Here is an 18,838-nt window from a genome sequence, read left to right as displayed (position 1 = left end):
TTTGTAGGCTAGGCAGCTGGTTTTGGAACAGAACATATATAATAGTACAGGGTTAGGCCTAGCTCATGCTAATGTAGCAGTTTATAATATCATTATCCAGTAACCATGGAAATGGTTAGCAGAGATCATCTACCCGTCTTTTAGCCTGTCTTCGGGCTCTTCGCTCTGCTCTCCTCTCTCTGCGTCTCTGCTTGGCTTCCTGTCTCTGTTTATAGGTGAGCATTTTCCTGATGTCCAGGCCACTCTTTGCATTAACATCAGCAATTAATATGCATTAATGAAAATAATTTAGGTATATCTTCAAAGACAGCAGTTCTCAACCTTTCTAAAGGCCCCCAACGTCCACAACAATATTCAAAACTATGAACCCTAACCATAGTTTTGTTTTCAAAATATATTTCAATCTATGGCAACTCTTTGTTTCTGTAAATAAAAAAAAAATAAAATGAAATAATTACAATACAAAATAAAATAATCAGACTCGTAATCATCAATATTTCTGGAGTTACAGTGGGAATGTGATTGTTTTAATAAACATAAACTTTAATGCAATAAATAGACAAATCATGAAAAATGGCACACAGTACAACATTTCAGTTCAGTCCTGTCTGCTTAATGAATAAATATAAATGTAATCCTCACCTCCTTGTGTGTTTCCATATCTAGATACAGTTCGGTGCCAGGGAGGTTTCCCAGCAGTGAGTAAATGGGCGTCGTGAGTAAAAAGAAGTCATGCGATAAGTTCAGACTTGATGCAGTAAGAGAATGGAGCAGGTGACAGAAGTGAGAAACGGCTGAAATATTAAAAGCTACTTTAGCATAACTTACCAGATCAATCTTGCTACTGTTCCACAGTGTGTCTATGTCATAGTACTGCCTGAACATTCCCTTCATCAGCTCTTGAAAAAGTGAGCCTAACTTTGGTACTGTCACTACTCCTGCGATCTAAAATGTGATTAACAAACAGATATATAAATGCATGCATTCATAGTTTGTACAAGTGCATTTGTCTTGCCTGTGTCTTGCTTCCTGTGCTTTCCTACATGAGACTGAGTGACATTGAAGAACAAACTGAAAAACACTGTAAAAAACCTCCAACTATTATTAATATCCAAAGCCACCACCTCCTACAAGAGAGACAGAGATCAGCTGTGCAGTGTCGTTACCTGTTTACCAATATCCATATATGTTATTCTGATTTACCCACCTGGTTGCTTTCTACTTTGTAACTGTGTTTGAGAGCAAAGGTTTTGCCCAAAGAAATTGAGATAGCATAACCCACAATGGCCATGGTATATACAATTTCAGAAGAGTTAAATAAGAAAAAAAAGTTAACAAAAATATTGTCAATGTGCATGTCATTATATGAAAAAATAAGTGCAACAAACTACTCTTATTTTATTGCAAATGCTGACTCAGACTTTCCTCCTGTGTTCATTAGTCATTCGTTTTTGTACTGGTGAACTGCAAAGGATGGTTTTTCTGTTTAAAAATAATTTAATAGTGATGCGCAGCATATTATGAATTGATGGCTTTAAAAAAAACCAGTAAGAGATGTTTTGACGTCATTCATCCTGTAATTTTGCAACACATTAAGAGGTCCTTAAAAGGGCTTAAAATAAATGGCATGGGTTGGGGTTGGAGGTTAAAGGAGTTGGCATAGTATGAGCTCAATGGGAAAAAATCTCTTTTAAAAGTCTTTATATCCCCACAAAAATGTTAAATGTCACATGCTGAAAAAAACATGGCACACTGTAGAATTCAAAGGCAAATTAACAAAAAAAAAAAAAAAATCCTGTTATTTACAAATAAATAATATGTTTAAAATTTTGCAATATTAAGAAATCATAATTAAATCACACAGTTCTGCTTCATCAATAATATGATAATACTTATGTATTCAGAAATAGCTATAATTGCATTAAAAGTCATGGTTAGGAAGTCGCAGTAAGGAACAAATGCTTACACATAGACTGTGTAGTCACTTTAAGAGCATGATGGGGTGAAATTTGACCTCAGCTCTCATGTACTGAGGGCCTTTCCCCCAATTTCATGCCAGAAATACCAAACATAAGCATTGCAAAGACACTAAGCAAAATGACAATATATGTATATATAAAACTTTCTAAACATGCTGTAGTAACAAGTAATGTTCAGTGTTCAAGAATACTTGTTGAATGTTTTTTTCTTGTTTCCCCCTTCCGTAGTTTGACAAATCATGGTCTATAATTAGCACTGTTGCTTAGCTGGAATGGGCATGGAAGGTTGAGCATGCTCCCTCTCCCAGTGTTTACTGTCAGACGCAAGGCAGCCAGTGTGTTTGTGTCGACTGTGGGTAATGGACGAATCGTTGCCTGAAGGCAGACACCACAGGAAGCCAGAGATCTGGTACGATTCACTGATGCATGTGCTAACAATGCAGCTTGTTGCCAATAATGTGACTGATACAACAATAACTGACTTCTTTTATCATGTCGAAGCATTGACCTGTTTAGCACTGACCCTTAGAGCAAGATAAAATTGTTGGTGCATCAAAATTAACTTTCAATAAGATTATGTCGACTTTTCATTAAAGGGTGCACTAGTATGTTCCTGCCAGTTGTCATTTAGCTGCATTAGCTAATAATTCGTTTTTTATCTCTTCAGATACAAGTTCCTTGACAATTCTGAAGGATCTCCAGGATGTATTTAGGCTACACTTCTCTTCTCTAACACTTCTCTAAGTTTTAAGCTGTCAAGAGAAAAAAAAACAAAATGGATCTGAGATCCAGGCATGGTTTGACGTTGTTGGAACAGCTAAATCGAATGCGGGATGCTGAGCAGTTAACAGATGTGGTTCTAGTTGCTGAAGGTGTTAGCTTCCCATGCCACCGAGCGGTGCTTTCTGCCTTCAGCCCCTACTTCCGCGTAATGTTCACCTGTGGCCTGCGAGAGTGTACCAACCGTAAGGTGGTGTTAAGAGACATGCCGGCCCCAAGCCTGGCCCTTCTGCTGGAATACATGTACAGCTCCAATCTTCCACTCACTGCAGCCAATGTGCAGGGAATCTCTGTTGCTGCTTTTCTTCTACAGATGGATGAAGTTTTCAGTCGTTGTCAGATCTACATGATTGACAACATGGATGCTTCCAATTGCCTGGGCATCTATTATTATGCTCGTGATCTAGGGGCAGAAGAGTTGGCCGACCAGGCTCAGCGCTATTTGCGGCAGCACTTCACTGAAGTGTGCCTTGGGGAGGAAGTACTGGAGTTGGAGGCACACCAGCTAGGGGCATTATTGTGCTCAGACGACCTTAATGTTTCACGGGAAGAGAGTATTTTGGATGTGGTGATGCGCTGGGTGAAGTTTTGTCAGGGTGGTATAGGGCCAGAGGAAGAGAACCGGGCCAGGCACCTTCCAGAGCTCTTAAGGAAGGTACGTCTTCCACTGGTGGGTGCAGATTACTTGAAGGGGACGGTGAAAAGGAACACGATACTTCTAGCTGATGCCGAATGTCTTCAGATAATGGAAGAGGCAATTGAAGCAGCAAGCTTGGATTCAGATGCTCCACCCCAGCGAATGAAGCTGCGCTATGGCATGGAGACCACAGACCTCCTGCTCTGCATTGGTAATGACGGCGGAGGCATTCGCTCACGTTATGGAAGCTATACAGAGCGTAGCTTCTGTTATGCTCCCAAAACAGGCCGAACTCTTTTCATCACCTCCCCACGATATGGTGATGCGCTTGGATATGTCTTTGCTGGGGTGGTGACTGAGAAGAATGACATTATTGTTGCAGGAGAGCTCGGAGCAAGAAGGATGTCAAGACAGAAAGACAGAAATGTCGAGATTTTCATGTGAGCCTTTGGCAGGAGAAAATGACAATAATAATATGTTTTCAACATCAAATATATGCAGCCAAACCTTAAACTAATCTGTTCATTAGACAAGGGTACCTAAAATTATGATTAGAATTTAAAATTAAAATGAGATTAAATCTATCACATTATTACAGACAGTAAAACTTACAATTCAAGTATCTCATATTTGCTATGTCCCTTTCAGGTACAACAAGGAAGCTCAAGGATCCTGGAAACACTTGAGCTCAGCAGAGTATCGTGATTCTTACGCATTGAGCTCTTTGGGAAAAAACCTTTATCTAATTGGGGGTCAAATGAAGCTGAAGAACCAGTTCCTCATCACCAACAGTGTTGAGCGCTGGTCTCTACAGGGTGGACCATGGCGTAGCGCTGCCCCTCTGCCCATGCCCCTGGCCTATCACAGCGTAGTTCGGATGAAGGGCCACCTATATGTGCTCGGGGGACGGACGCCACAGGTAATATTCCAAAACGGAGCAAATTTGTCATCTTTATGGTACTACCTGCAAATATATTGCACAATAAGAGTCATGGGAATGTAACATCGATGGTGCAAACAATATAAATCACTATAATTTGGAAAATAAAAACAAGGTGAGGATCACAGTAACTGTCTGTTTAATGCCTTCTCTCTTTCCCTCTAATGCACCTGTTCTGCCATGCCTCATGAACTACAGTCACACCGCACAGATGACGAGCCTGACCGAATGAGTAATCGCCTGCTTGAATATAACCCAGAAACCAACAAGTGGAGTGAACTTGGCCCTATGAAATATTCAAAATACCGTTGCAGTGCAGTTGCACTCAATGGGGAAATCTATGTACTGGGTGAGAATGTTAACAGGATGAGTACAATGTGACAACACTGTTTTATTATTTGAAATATCAGTTTTTGTGATTATGGGGCAATTTTTCCATAGAATGAGACATGTGGATTAACTTAATAAAAATGTTGCTTGTTTCAATGTTGCATGTGTTTGTTCACCTCAAGAGAAAAAAGAAAAAAGTAATATCAAAACCTAGGCATAGCCAATGGATAAATTTCGATGTCTCCTCCTGCAGGTGGAATTGGGTGTGAAGGTGTGGATCGTGGCCAATCACGTCACTGCCTTAATGTAGTGGAGATCTACAACCCTGATGGGGATTTTTGGAGGGATGGTCCTCCTTTACCATGGCCTCTCCTATCACTTCGCAGCAATGCATCAAATGCTGGTGTTGTTGATGGAAAACTTTATGTCTGTGGATACTACAAAGGGGCAGGTAAAATACGTAAATATTGTAATATCAATATCAGTCCACTTCATCCTTCAATTTTAAATTCATGCAATCACAAAAGTTAAATTCATGCAATCACAAAATTCAATTCAACACTCATTTACATTTAATTAAACATTACAGACAACACTGTAAGTACTGTACTCTTTTCAGATCGTCACGATACCATCACTAAAGACATCCTGCAGTTGGATCCCTGGGAAAACGTATGGACTGTGGTGGCAAAGCAGGCGCTGATGCACGACAGTTACGATGTGTGTTTGGTCAAATCTGAATCCTCGTGGACTCATGCCCCCTCCTGCTGACTTGGTAGAGGAATGACAACAGTTATCCAAGTGATTTATCACATTCACAAGACAGAACTCCAGTCCTCGCGACCCCCTGCTCTGCACATTTTGTATGTCTCTCTTATCGCTTCAGACGTTTGTTCTATTCGAACGTATGTGCCCTGCGAAGTGGACATCACAGGATATTCCGCCATGATTCCAGTTCGAAACGAACGTATATGTTCCATTCAAAGTGCATTGAAGTGTGCGAGACGTGAATTTAAATTGTATTTATTCACCGAGGTATGTGATGTCACACTTGTCCGTGAATGAATGTTCCGAAGTGATGTAAACAGATTTCCCTGCTCAGGGAGTAGGGAGCAATGAACACTGTGTATGGACCATGTCAATGGGAACACAGTTCATTCACGGAGCTCACTTCTAACGAGCTGATTATCTGAATCAGGTGTGTTAACAAAGAGAGACGGAGAGCAGGGGGTCACGAGGACTGGAATTGAGAATCCCTGAAGGCTTTCTTTAATAGTTAAGAAACAATTTTGATTTACAATGCTGCAAGTACTTTAGTGATTTTAACTTTGATATGCTTTACATTTTTGGATTTCAGATAATATTACCAATATTTGAGGTATATGGTATGAGTTAAGATGCATGCCAAAGGATATGAGAACGTCTCAAAGCATTTCACAGCTCAGATTAAGTAACACTCCAAGACACTGTGCTAAAATATGATTTTACTTTACTAGCAAAGGAAAAATGTATTGCAGATTTGCACAATACAGTACATGTACTGTAACTTTAAGCAGTCAATGCAATTTATTAAACATGTTCATTTGTAAAACTTAACAACAGCTAAATCTGTAAAGTTCCATCTGCAAACAAAGTTGAATATGTTTTAAAACTATTTTGTACATGTTGATGTCACACTGAGAATGTCCTAAATATTTGCAAGCCTAAACTACAGAATGTGCTTGAATGTTATTGATTTAAGAGTCGTACGATACAAGTAAAATAGAACAAAATATTTTTAGATGTAGTAAAGTCTGCCTGTTTGTCTTTAAGTTTTTATAATATCGATACTTCAAAAAGAATTGACAAGGCTAAGCAACAGAAGAAGAACAGATGTCTATAGCAAGGAAAGTGGTTAGAATACAAGGTTTGCTTGTTCGCAGGCAATTTCAAGTTCTACCTTTTAAAAAAATTAACAAAGGAAATACTCTAAGCAATTTCTCAAATGTAAGCATAGTCAATACTGAAGAATTCTGCATCTTATTCTGAGTCATTGGTAAAGTCAAAGAGCTGCCAGAGGCCACCTTCTCCTCCTATGACACTAGTTTTAGGTTCAGGCACCACATTTTCCCATTCATCCATCTTGTATTCCACTGTCATTTGGGAGCTGTCTGTGTCTTCAGACCACAAACTGAAGGGGTTTAGTGGTTGTTCAGCTACACACCTACTGACTGGTGCTACAGTGGCTTGCTGCTGTAGTTTTAAGTGATTCTCTGCAGCATACTTGTTGGTCATTTTCCAGTTGTCACAAAGAGAAGCCAAAGGTACTCTGTCTTTTTGTTCACACTGAAGGTCTTCATTCTGCTGGCTGTCCTTTGAGAACTTCATCGCTCCTTTTTTTCTCACCAGCTGTCTTTGTGGGAGAACAAAGGCTCTCTTTTTCCCCCTATAATTCAGTGGTTTTTGGCGCCTCTTAGGTACTTTCAGAGGTTCCATCGCATCAGTGACAAATCGGTTCTCTCTCACATACAATGGTTTTTCAGGCTCCAGATGCCTATCTACATACTGTCCTCCATGGTCCTCTATGGATGCAGTGAATTGAACATCCACATGTGGGCTTGAAGGTCTGGTCTCAACTAATTGTTTGCACCATAATCTCTGCGAAGTATCAGGTGAAACCTCATCTGTGACTGCTGTCTGTTGTCTATCTACAGGCAGAGCATGTGAATTTCTGTTTTGTGTCTTCTGTGTTGTAAGTGCACACTGGTTCTGTTCTACTGCTTTTGCTGAATAAATGACAGGCGTGATGCATATCATCTGGCTCTCGTAGTGTTTTGCATCTGACATGACACAGAGCCTCTCTAACAAACCAGGTGATGTCTGGACCTCACTGTCAATCATTCTAGCAGAGCCAGGACCGGTCATCGGCTTCTGAATAGAAATCAGAGTGTTAAGTTGAGACAGAATTTTTCCCAGCATGTCCTGTTCCTTGCTCTGCTCTGCTTTCAGATGTTCCAGATCCCGTTGGAGGTTAAACATGCTTGAGCTCAACTCTTTTGCAGCCAGACTGCTCTATTTAATAGAAAATAAATGTAGCTTTATTACCAATGCCAGTATAAAATACACTAGTATTAGCTTTGGATCTGTTATACCGTACATGCAGTCCTTACCTTGGCTTGCCTGTCTGCCATTTCTTTTTGTGCTTGGCTCTGCAGAGTCTCAAACTGACATGTTATACCTTTGTTCACACTGTTTAAATAACCTTTAACTGCAATAGACAACATAATGTCTTAGGCTTATAAATAACAGCTACAACATTGAAAATACGAAGATATGTATCTGCTATTACATGATCAATTATTTTCTTTGATGATATGGTATTTGTGGAATTTAGGGTGCCAGCATGGGCTAACTGTTAAGAACCATCTGCATTTAGTTAAAAGAATAAGCAAAACATGCAAACAAAAACATACTTGTTTTTGAAAAAGTATCCATCTTCTCCACTACAACTTTGGTTATGTCATTACTTCCACCAATGCGATTTAACAAAGTCTCTCTGGTCTAAAAGGGAAAATGTAAGTCAAAGTCCAGTACTATTAAAACCATGACTTTGTGCATGTGTAATGTGTTAAAGAAGCATGAGTGTCTTAAGTACAATACTTACATTTTCCAGAGATTCCTGCAACTGTAGAATTCCATGAGTGAGAATTTCACTAGAAGGGAAAAAAATCAGGGGAAAAAAACAGGGCTACATGAAAAACTGCAATAGGAAACTTAAAATCAGGATGGTTAGAATAGTTTTTCATTGCACAAGGATCAAGAATAAACAGACTACCTTTCATGTTTTTCTTTGGCTTTTCTTTTCTCCTCCTCAAATCTGTCCAACATGCCAACAAATTTGCCACCAGTGAAGTTTGAGATTTTGCCATCACCACCGAACAAAAACGGCTTAGAACTGTAACTGCTGGACACCATCATTTCCTTCATCTGTGGAGGATTTAGACAGTTTGGAATTAATATGAAATTTAAAATATTATTACATTTCACAGACTCATTTACAAGAATGTCACATTAATTTTCACTTATTAAAGGTTTGTGGACCAAGAAAAAAAAAACAATCAAGAACATGTTCATTATATTATACCAAACAAAACATGACATGTTCTTCAGACCAAATAAATAGTTTAGGCCTGAATTATTTACCTCCTGTGAGGTATGCTGAGAACCTCTGCTCTGTCCACTTATCTCCTGGGTAAACCCTTGTGAAATGTCAGGCCACATTTGAGAGCCCAACAGAATTTGGGAGTCACTCAGGCTGGAGTAGTCACTGGTTCCCGGACCCTTACCATTTTTTATCCCTCTTTTACAAACAGAGCGCGGAATAAATAAATATAAACACTACATTATTAGGCACTGTTTCAAGGTAATTAATTGGGTAAGTGTAAATAATAGTAAATGTTACCAGACAAACTCTCTAGTACAGAATTCAGTTATGAAACATACCCAGAAGTTGCGGGGATATTCAACATCTCCTTTATATTCCAGACATTGGGCTTCATATCCAGGCTCTGAATGTCAGCACATTTATTTCCACTAGAAATAATAAACATGAAATCAAAACTACTGTAAAACACTAGTCTGTGTGTATTGATTTAAACAATGATTTTTGTTTTAAAAACATTCTAGAATTTATCTGAGCGAATGCCAAGTGTCCAGAATGACTTTTCTCGCACGACTCAGACGTCTTCAAAGCTGAGCTAGTTCTCATGACAAAACTAGCGAGTAAACCACCGTTTCACGGGCTACACTTATTTAATTCATTTCAAAGTAATGATTCTTACCGGGAAATTACTTGTTTGATATGCAGTAATGATTCTGAAGCAACGTATATGAATTCTAGTGCTCGCTGATGCTGGCAGTTACGGTTTTCCCGGGCTACTGAATTTAAATGGACCACGCTACTAGCCGCTAAACATGTAGTTTCTCCATTATTTCTAGGAAAGATCGCTAGATGGCGCTATTTAAATACTTATAATTTAACCTGAACTATTGTAGTTTGTACCAAAGTAGTATAAACCACTTTGCACTGCCGTTTATTAAATCAAATGTTTTTAATGACATTATGATGCCATTGTACAGTGTCTCGTGTAGCAAAATCTAATAGTTATATGCTTGTGACATTTTAAAGCTTAGTGCGGTGGTATAGTGTGGATTTGTGAAAATCTCCCCACTACTCTAGGGGGTTACTGATCTTGTTAAACAATCGCATTACTGCAATAACATCCTTCTGCGTAGAAAAGCGGTGTGGGTTACCATCCATAAACCGAGTCGTTGAGACTAAACTGTATCCTAGCAACTAAAACTACGAAAGCTAGCGTCTTCATAATAAAAGTCATAGCGCTTAGAAAATGTAAAGCAACCACTGATCTATAATATAGAATATATATATATATATATATATAGTCATATATAGATCAGTGAAAGCAACTCATTCTGATATTGCATCTCACGTGTCCATTAATTTATTAATTTGTATAATACGCCTATATGTTTTCAGTAGAAACTATTGTAATGCTTTTAATGCCACAACGAGAAATAAAATCTCTAATCGTACAACGATATTGACATCTGAGATCTGTTTCATACATTAGTTACTGGTATTCGCATAAAAAATTAATAATAAAAATGTTCTAATAATGGTGATATAATAAACGCTATCTAATAACAGCAAAGCTACAATAGTAAAAGACTTGTATTTTGGCAGTGCAGTTTGTTAATCAGGAAGTAAAGCGCCGTTGCGAACAGATTTCTGACACATTAGAACTTGTGTTTCACAGGTGAGTTCACGTGTTTATTATCATAAAATCTGAATTATTTCGTCGGCAAACGAAACAGTCATGGCTTCTATTTTATTTATAGATTGTTTTGTATCATGACATCCTAGTTATCCACACAGCAAGCTAAAGTAATTAGCCAGGTGCTTAATAAATATACTGTTGTAGAACTTGTTTGGCGGGGTAGCTTTTTTATACTGCGTGTCTTTATAACTGGTGTTAAATTGTGCTTCTTTACAGAATATACACCCACCGAACAAAAAAAAAAAATATTTGTATAATCTGTGTAGAATTAAACGTCTCGGAAGGGGCCAGTCGTGAGATGATGATTTATATAATGTCCACAGAAAACCTTGATGGCTCATTCTTGATGTTGCCCCTCCCTACGTTTTCATTTAAATATATACAATGACATGTTAGATTTAACAGAAAACAGCTTGCCTCCTGTTTTGGCATTTTAGAACATAAACATATTTGTCTTCATATCCATATTGACTCCATCCAACCCACAGGAGTAACTAATCTCATCATGAGTAGAGTCTACTACATCCTCAGTGCTGCTCTTTTTGTGTTAGAAATCCCAGAGACCAAGGTATCTGTTGTCTTTTCTCTTCAGGAATCTTTGGAATAATTTCACACAACTCTCAGTGTGTGAGAGCCATAACTATTGTGAATACATTGGTTGTTGTAATTCCATGCTCTAAAACTCAATTTAAGATCAATTCCATTCTTGATGTATTTTATGTATGTGTTTCAGGCGCTGCTAGAAAACTCCAATGATTGCTGTGAAAGAATAAAGAGAATGAATGAAACCTGTGTGAATATTACACTCTGTGATCCTGGTATGCTTCTCAAATAATATCATTTAGTAAAATTTAAACAGAGCTGAAAACAAATGTGCCTTTTTAATACAACATGAGCAAATTCATATTTTTCAAGGCACATTTTGTTCCTGTGAAATGTTGTATGTAATTGACATGGACATTTGGTGTGATAGATATATATTTTGTAACCTTGAATCCTCCTCTAGGACTCCTTCAAGTTCAGGAGAACAGTACAACATTTTGTGTGTCCTGCGATTCAACAGAGCAGGGGAATTCATCTTTACTTAACAATAGTAAGTGCTGTGACATGGTCATTAATGAACATCTGTACAGGGTAAAAGATTGCTTATAATGTATTCTAATAAGTAAACACACTTTGTGCACATGCATGCACCATTCCTCTATCATGCTTTATTGAAATGTTTAAGCTACAATTTGGGAGTCATCACCAATAAAATTAAAAATTGCCAAAAATTTACTCACCCACAGGCCATTCAAGATGTAAATGAGTTTGTTTCTTCATCGGAACAGATTTGCAGAAATTTAGCATTACATCACTTGCTCACCATTGGATCTTCTGCAGTAAATGAGTTGATAAAAACAGCTGATGAAAACATCACAATAATCCACAAGCAATCCACAACACTCCAGGCCTGCAATTAACATTGCGTGAAGCAAAAAGCTGCATGTTTGTAATAAACAGATTTATCAAGACATTTTGCAAACAGTTGCTTCTGGCTAAAATGCTACTCCATAATCCATAATATTGCTTTCTAAAAGTCACCTCCTCTGAATCAGAAGAGAAATATGCATAGTTACGCACAGTTCTAAACAAATATGTTGGTGGATATTGATATGAGAGGAAAACGGAATGGGCTTTTTTTACTGGAGGAAGAGTTATTTTCAGTAAGTAAATTTTCAGCAAATTTTAATTTTTTGGTGAATTATTCTTTGCAACACTACATGGGTCCCTTATGATTTATTAAATTTTTTTAAAATCTTTTTATTAATTTTATATTTTGTTTTCAATTCTCCCTCTAGCAAGGAGTAGTCATTTTCTAATACCTTTAATCTCAGTGATTGGTAAGTTACTACCATTGTTTAATGATAGTTATGTGGGCACCATTAAAACCATTTTTTTCTAGATTGATTTGCACTCCATAATCTCATCTTTTGTTCATTGTGTCTGTAATGGCAGGTGGTCCAGGTGTAGCAGCTTCTGTCCTTCTAGGAACTCTACTGATCAGCCTGGGTCTCATCCTTTCGGTTGCATCTTTCTTTTACCTTAAGCGTTCCAACCGCCTCCCTGGTGTCTTCTACAGGCGCAACAAGGGTAAAAAAAAAAAAGTCTTAAAAGCCTTAAATATGTAAATCAGTAAAAGTTTTGGTTGACTTTGTTTACCCAACTGTGTTGAATATTTTATGTATGAATGTATGTATATATAAATTGTTGTTGTTATTATTATTTGTGGTGTTTTTATTTAAGATGAGTTTTTAGGGGGTTGTAAAATTGTGTAATTTTCTTTCAGCAGCTTTTATATTCCAACCAAGTGAGACGGTAAGATATCTATAATCAATTTCCATTTTTGTTTTTGTCCAAATATTTTGTTTGTTTTGTGAACAAACACAGCATTGTGTGGATACCAAAGTACTAACTTGTTCATTTTCCCTCCAAGGCTGTCATGATTCCAGAAACTACATCTTCAGGTAGGAGAAATTTGAACTACTTCATCTAATTTCAACTGTGCAAAATTTCAAAACATCTATTGGGAATATATATATATATATATATATATATATATATATATATATATATATATATATATATATATATATATATATATTTGTTAAATCATCTACAGTCCGCAAGCCAAGATATGTTAGGAGGGAGAGGCCATCAGCAACTTCAGCATCCAGCAGTGCTACTATGTCAACAGGGGCAGTAACCAAGGTATACAATGTGTGACCAGCCTTCAAGGGCCAGCTGTGAGCACCTTTTTAAAACATGGGTCTGTCCTAAAGCACTGTTTTCTTATAGGATTTACTTTTTTGGTGAAACTTTTCCTTTGTTGGCTACATGAAGAAGTGACATGTCTTGATGTAGGATTTATCTTTTTTAATTCTCTTTTTTTTTTTTTTTTTACTAAAGCAAATTATTTATTTCTATTTATATATTTTTCACACAATACATTGTTCCTTTTTTTTTTTTTTAAGAGACCAGGTGTTGCACTACTAGAGTATTTTTGATTGTTAAGCTATAATTAAGTCTAGTAAGTTGTTTTTGAAAGAATTTTGTAATGTATATTTATTAGCAGTATTTTTGTGTGATATTGTACTTTTGAATCTTGTGACATTGTAACTAGGATCCAAAACAAGACTTCCGGAGTTATTAATATTTGCACACTACCAACTCCTCCAACCTCGTCAAGTTAAAAAAAAATAAAAAATACATTAGCATATTTACCATTCGGTTGAAATCAATGTTTTGTACCTGTATACACAAATAATATATTTTCTATGAATCCTGTACCATCTCCACAAATTCCGTTAGCACTTATTAATGCCATATACATATGCTGGAAAATACCCTGTATGAGTATTGAAAATACTCCCACCCTAAGTTCTTATTTAAATATATAAAATTACATGTTAGATTTAACAGAAAACAGCTTACCTCCAGTTGTGGCATTTTAGAACATAAACATAATGGTCTTCAGATCCATACTGACTCCATCTAACCCACAGGAGTAACTAATCTCATCATGAGTAGAGTCTACTACATCCTCAGTGCTGCTCTTTTTGTGTTAGAAATTCCAGAGACCAAGGTATCTGTTGTCTTTTCCCTTCAGGATCCTTTGGAATAATTTCACACAACTCTCAGTGTGAGAGCCATAACTATTGTGAATACATTGGTTGTTGTAATTCCATGCTCTAAAACTCAATTTAAAATGTATTCCATTCTTGATGCATTTTGATTATGTTTGTTTCAGGAGCTGCTAGAAAAGTTTTTTCCCAGGTAAATAATGATAAATTCAAATTTGTTAGACCTTAAAGTTGCCAGCTTGCTATAATATTACACAATATATAAGCAAAGTTGTGAAAAACTGTTGCCAAACACAGAGCTTTTTATCCAGACTTTCCATTGTATAAGACAAAGTGCCATTAAGTGATTGTGCTAATGAATGAAGTCCTATAGTTACCATTTTTGATTTTATACAAAATTTGAATGTAAAATTATGAAAGAACTTTAGTAAATTTATCTTGTTTCTTGGTTGGACAAAAAAAAATGCTTGATATCACTGTAGTGTTATAAAAAGAGTAATACACTGGTATTTCTATAAAAGGACCGGAGAAGTCACTTACCTTTGTTTTACTTTATTTTGTAGGTGTTTATTGCAAATAGAGGCCTTTAAAATGCCGTATCATCCCCTATGCCTATATATATTGATGATTTTCGGTGTAGTTTTTAGGTTTTCTCATTTGTAATAATGGTTCTGTTTATTTAAAGGATAATTATGGTTTTTCTACACCTTTTCTATTTTATTTTAGGAATGGTATTTATTTGAACATTGTATTGTAGAGTTTAAAATCTTTAGTATGCTGGATTAATCAAAAGGATTGTTTACTTAAGGTGGAGGTAAATTGTGTGGTTTTGTGGGGATACATCTGTGATACTGATTTAAATTCAACTTATTTCTCATGTCATTTTATTGGCTGTTGTGCAGCAACTGGAAAGCATGTCAATACATTTTGTATATGAATTATGTTTAGATGGATGTTGATTATGTCCTGATGGAGTATTAATTATATATTGAATCATATTTGATAAAGATTTTATTGTTTACAGAAATAAAAGATATTTTGATTTATGGGAAACCACTAACTTGTATTTAAAAAAAAAAAAAAAAAAAAAAAAAACTATCATAAAATCTAATGTAAAAGTTTTTGGGAGTGGTTGTTGTAAAACTCTTTAGCATTTCAATTGCCGGCAAGTGCTATCATCACGTTATCATCTGTAGAATATTTATTAAAATGGCAAAATATTAGGTTGGACTTTTGTCAAAAACAATTTCACAGAATCAAACTTAACTACCTTTGTGCTCAGGAAACCACTCCTGTGAATGTCACCAGTCACCAGTTTGCGTCAGTCTTTGGTAAACAGATGGAGGGACTTTGATCCCATTTACCTATAATATTATAAGCACTTCCTTATAAGACAATAGTAGATCAAAACTGAGCAAGTACAACGTGACTCTCTTTCCATTACCTCAGTCCTCTATGTGAAGTTTATCATGTCTCACTATTTAATACAATTGCAAATATACACATTTATAAGGGATTATTTAAAGCACAAGTGAAGTCACAACAGTGGTTGGCACACTATACTGTAAAAACACTAGTCACTGTACATACACCCTCAGTGAGACTTGTGAAAAAAAAAAACTGACTGTTGTTGCACATGTAAACACAGCCTGACCATTTTCCTTATACCTGGCTGCTTATCTCCAGGTGAGACAGAGAGTGGTTATATGTTCAATCAACAGTCATGTGACTTTGAAAATGGTTTGAATTTATGGCCAATTTCTTACGGTTTTATTATGCGTGTGTAATGTGAATAACAAAACCTTATCTTATCATTTCCCATAAGCATTGTTTTTGTGAAACCAGATGAATAATAATAAACATGCAGACTGTTGTAGTTTGTCAACACAATTTTTTTTTTTTTAGAAGATTCTATTTATGTTAAATGGATAGTTTACCCAAAAAAGAAACTAATGTGATCATTTGCTATACAAGATTTTCCAAACCTCTATGAGTTTGTTTCTTTTATTGAACACAAAAGAAGATATTTTAAAGAACCAAACAGCTGACAGCAGCCAATGATTTTTTTTTCTCATACTATGGAAGTCAATGGCTACCGTCAGCTGTTTGGTTACCATCATTCTCAAAAAATATCATCTTTTGTGCTCAACAGAAGAAAGAAACTCGTACAATTTGGGAACAACTTTAGGCTGCTTAAACAATGACAGAATTTTCATTTTGGGGGTAAACTACCACTTTAAAAACAAACGCATTTATATCTGATACAAAATATTCAGTTTAAGTGTCTCTCCAGCTGAAACTATTAAAATCTTAATTCACAATGCTTGAAATGAATGTGCTTTAAAAGTTGTTAAACCTTGCTTTGTCATTCTTATGTCAACTAAGGTATTCAATGACAAAGTGTAACCTAATCCTATCAGAAAATCAGTTCCTACTTCCTTCTCTGTCACCCCTCCAGCTTTTCCATAATTGCCACATGTACATGTATCAGACAGTGAATGTGTGAAGGAGGGGCTGAGGATCAGAGAGAGAGAGAGAGAGAGAGGGAGAACAAGGTAATGATTTATGGTTTAACTTACTTGAGTCACAGTTTAAAAGTATAATTCAAACTTCTGAAGAGCAGGTGACGGCAGTAACACTTTACCGGAAGACCAGGACAGACAGGTCTGGAGAAAGTCAGGCACTGAAATACTTGTTTTGGGAACTTTTCAGCCATATTTGAATCCATCTACACAAAGAAGAAGCAAGCATCTACAAGATTAAAAGAAGAATATTGTCTTCCACTTTTAAGGTAATAAGGTAATCCTGTTTTTTTTTTTTTTTTGGTAATCTTTTCGGTTTACACTGCCCCAACAAACAAAAAATAAATAAACAAAAATACATTAATAAATAATAATAATAACATTTTTAAAATATAATACATAAAAACGGTTGAGTTTTGTTTAATCAGCAACCATGTTGAGCTACTATGAAACAACAGCAAATTTAGCAACTGTTAATATTAGCATTTGTTGGGCGATTGAACAAGCTTAGGGTGATTATTAGGTTAATTTCATTTCATATTTTTAATGGAGAAGAAATCCTTTAATCCAAATTGGAGATGTGTTCCCTTGTCTAGTCACAGTCCAATAAATGTAAAATTGTACATATACAAGTATATGTGATGCTAATTAAATTGTAAATTATATGCACCATGGCAGTCTTTGTCTGAAACAGTATGCAATACATATTCCTTTCATTATTGTTTTTTAGATATTTGCATATGTTTTGTCTCAGCATCACCTCCATGTATATCAAATACAGCCCTGCAGTAATGATGCCCATAGCAACCACATTTACATGTGGTTGTCATTTGCTATGTCAGATACTGCTAGCTTTCCATTTAACCATTTAGGATTATAAAATTCAAAAGGGATCCTGCTCTTTTCCTGCTTATTCAGTTACAGAGCATGGTAAGAATTCAATTAAAAAAAGATCACAGTTTAGCATTAAGATTTTTTTTTAAATTCAGTTTTATATATATATTTAGCAGTGCATCAGTCATATAGTTTGAGTTTTTTTCATCATATATTGCCATACTTTAACACATTGTGCCATTGAATAACTTGAAGGATTAATTTTGCCTTTCAGATTTTCTTCTGATCACACAACAGGATGGAGGACCCAGAAGTATCCACAGCATCACGTACCAATTCAATACAGCACCAACACATGGCACAAGTGGCCTCCGGTGATGATCAGGACAATGCCTGGGATGCCGGTCCAGAGTGTTCAATCTGCTTTTGCGCGTACGACAACACCTTCAAAACACCAAAGCTTCTCGAATGTACCCATACCTTCTGTCTGGAATGTCTGTCTCGCTTTGTGGCTATTTCACCAGAGCAGGAAGGTACCCAGATCAAATGTCCTCTTTGTCGGCAACCAACGTCTGTGCCTGAGCATGGTACACCGGAACTAGCCACTAGCCAGGAAGTTTTGGGCCAACTTCCTGGCGACCAGCAACAACTGGAGAATGTTTTCCTAGATGGAAAGAGGCTGTGCTACTCAAACCCAATGATCCCCAACTGCATCTGCATTGACATTGGCGAGCATAAATCAGAGGAGACACCTACGAGAGAGGAGACAAGAGAGGGTTGTGGACACAGGCTGCTGCAATTCTTGGGCTTTTATGGGAACTGGAAGAGGCTTGTGGTCTTCATCATAGTGCTTCTTGTTGTCTTCTTCATTATACTGTGGCCTCTCCAGTGCTCTATCTTCTCAAGCTCCATGTCAGAATGCTTCGGAGAATCACCAGGTCTTCCAGCTACGCTCACTGATTCCAGACCTACAGTGGGTACATAAGACACACAGGTGGACACAACAAGTTTTTATTCAAACCCAGAAACAGTTTGAAGTTCATGAATTGCAAATGACATCCAGGTTGGATTGGCATCAGTCTGAAAACATGTCTGATAAGCTGAAAACGTAGCCACAACCTTTACAGCTTCACATCACAGGAAACCAGTATTGGTTAAAGTTCTGCTTTCTCCTTTAAACTCAATATTTGTTTTGTCATTTGCATGAACTTTCATTGCCATATCACATACTTTCTAAATGCCACTGTAAATATTTAAAATTCTTCTCTGTGTCTAAAACAGATGAACAAAATAAACACTAGGGTAAAACAGTTTTTATAACTGACACTTTTTAATTGATTGCTTTGGCTGGAACCC

General features: G+C 36.6%; 4 protein-coding genes across 18 annotated transcripts; 3 read left to right on the top strand and 1 right to left on the bottom strand.

Annotated features, from left to right (window-relative positions):
* The first annotated feature begins 1,959 nt into the window (after positions 1-1,959).
* On the top strand, positions 1,960-6,368 carry LOC109091473 (kelch repeat and BTB domain-containing protein 12-like). Its single transcript, XM_042758618.1, has 6 exons — positions 1,960-2,388; positions 2,647-3,836; positions 4,045-4,315; positions 4,535-4,685; positions 4,920-5,117; positions 5,286-6,368. Exons 2-6 carry the CDS (start codon positions 2,755-2,757, stop codon positions 5,435-5,437), a joined length of 1,854 nt encoding a protein of 617 aa, XP_042614552.1. The 5' UTR covers positions 1,960-2,388; positions 2,647-2,754; the 3' UTR covers positions 5,438-6,368.
* LOC109091486 (interactor of HORMAD1 protein 1-like) lies at positions 6,248-9,593 on the bottom strand. 2 transcript variants are annotated; one of them, XM_019105259.2, is made up of 8 exons: positions 9,487-9,593; positions 9,149-9,238; positions 8,849-9,005; positions 8,481-8,632; positions 8,310-8,358; positions 8,119-8,206; positions 7,816-7,913; positions 6,248-7,717 (listed from the first exon to the last, which is right to left on the bottom strand). In XM_019105259.2, the coding sequence occupies exons 2-8, from the start codon at positions 9,202-9,204 to the stop codon at positions 6,686-6,688; spliced, it is 1,632 nt and encodes a 543-aa protein (XP_018960804.2). In that variant the 5' UTR covers positions 9,205-9,238; positions 9,487-9,593; the 3' UTR covers positions 6,248-6,685. The 2 variants fall into 2 exon arrangements, with proteins under 2 accessions (XP_018960804.2, XP_042614553.1); XM_042758619.1 differs by lacking the exon at positions 8,849-9,005 and having other exon boundaries at positions 9,487-9,588.
* Positions 9,594-10,406: 813 nt separating this feature from the next.
* On the top strand, positions 10,407-16,681 carry LOC109091483 (uncharacterized protein C1orf159-like). Of its 13 annotated transcripts, XR_006160281.1 has the most exons (12): positions 10,407-10,482; positions 10,992-11,071; positions 11,237-11,321; positions 11,510-11,596; positions 12,345-12,386; positions 12,502-12,636; positions 12,833-12,861; positions 12,980-13,010; positions 13,166-13,254; positions 13,342-14,128; positions 14,294-14,319; positions 14,690-15,174. XR_006160281.1 is itself a non-coding variant. In XM_042758636.1 (10 exons), exons 2-10 carry the CDS (start codon positions 11,009-11,011, stop codon positions 16,630-16,632), a joined length of 606 nt encoding a protein of 201 aa, XP_042614570.1. In that variant the 5' UTR covers positions 10,407-10,482; positions 10,992-11,008; the 3' UTR covers positions 16,633-16,681. The 13 variants fall into 13 exon arrangements, 9 of the variants coding, with proteins under 9 accessions (XP_042614570.1, XP_042614567.1, XP_042614571.1 ...); XR_006160283.1 differs by lacking the exon at positions 14,294-14,319 and having other exon boundaries at positions 14,049-14,128; XR_006160282.1 differs by having other exon boundaries at positions 14,049-14,128; positions 14,294-15,174.
* Positions 16,682-16,778: 97 nt separating this feature from the next.
* Positions 16,779-18,792, top strand: LOC109091479 (RING finger protein 223-like). Of its 2 annotated transcripts, none has more exons than XM_042758628.1 (2): positions 16,779-16,917; positions 17,757-18,792. In XM_042758628.1, exon 2 carries the CDS (start codon positions 17,781-17,783, stop codon positions 18,465-18,467), a length of 687 nt encoding a protein of 228 aa, XP_042614562.1. In that variant the 5' UTR covers positions 16,779-16,917; positions 17,757-17,780; the 3' UTR covers positions 18,468-18,792. The 2 variants fall into 2 exon arrangements, with proteins under 2 accessions (XP_042614562.1, XP_042614563.1); XM_042758629.1 differs by having other exon boundaries at positions 16,788-16,925.
* The last annotated feature ends 46 nt before the right edge of the window (positions 18,793-18,838 follow it).

Source organism: Cyprinus carpio, chromosome A6 (assembly GCF_018340385.1).
Source record: "Cyprinus carpio isolate SPL01 chromosome A6, ASM1834038v1, whole genome shotgun sequence".
Taxonomy (NCBI): domain Eukaryota; kingdom Metazoa; phylum Chordata; class Actinopteri; order Cypriniformes; family Cyprinidae; genus Cyprinus; species Cyprinus carpio.
Note: the sequence above shows the minus strand (reverse complement) of the source record. Positions and strands in the feature narration are given on the sequence as shown.

Excerpts from the sequence above, each read along its gene's own strand:
- LOC109091473 (XM_042758618.1), top strand. The coding sequence starts at position 2,755 with ATGGATCTGAGATCCAGGCATGGTTTGACGTTGTTGGAACAGCTAAAT. Across the intron at positions 4,316-4,534 it reads TCGGGGGACGGACGCCACAG|TCACACCGCACAGATGACGA; the intron begins GTAATATTCCAA and ends CATGAACTACAG. Across the intron at positions 4,686-4,919 it reads TGGGGAAATCTATGTACTGG|GTGGAATTGGGTGTGAAGGT; the intron begins GTGAGAATGTTA and ends CTCCTCCTGCAG.
- LOC109091486 (XM_019105259.2), bottom strand. The coding sequence starts at position 9,204 with ATGAAGCCCAATGTCTGGAATATAAAGGAGATGTTGAATATCCCCGCA. Across the intron at positions 8,633-8,848 it reads CTCAGCATACCTCACAGGAG|ATGAAGGAAATGATGGTGTC; the intron begins GTAAATAATTCA and ends AATCCTCCACAG. Across the intron at positions 8,207-8,309 it reads TGCAGGAATCTCTGGAAAAT|ACCAGAGAGACTTTGTTAAA; the intron begins GTAAGTATTGTA and ends TTTCCCTTTTAG.
- LOC109091483 (XM_042758633.1), top strand. The coding sequence starts at position 11,009 with ATGAGTAGAGTCTACTACATCCTCAGTGCTGCTCTTTTTGTGTTAGAA. Across the intron at positions 11,597-12,344 it reads TTCATCTTTACTTAACAATA|CAAGGAGTAGTCATTTTCTA; the intron begins GTAAGTGCTGTG and ends TTCTCCCTCTAG. Across the intron at positions 12,387-12,501 it reads ACCTTTAATCTCAGTGATTG|GTGGTCCAGGTGTAGCAGCT; the intron begins GTAAGTTACTAC and ends CTGTAATGGCAG.
- LOC109091479 (XM_042758628.1), top strand. The coding sequence starts at position 17,781 with ATGGAGGACCCAGAAGTATCCACAGCATCACGTACCAATTCAATACAG.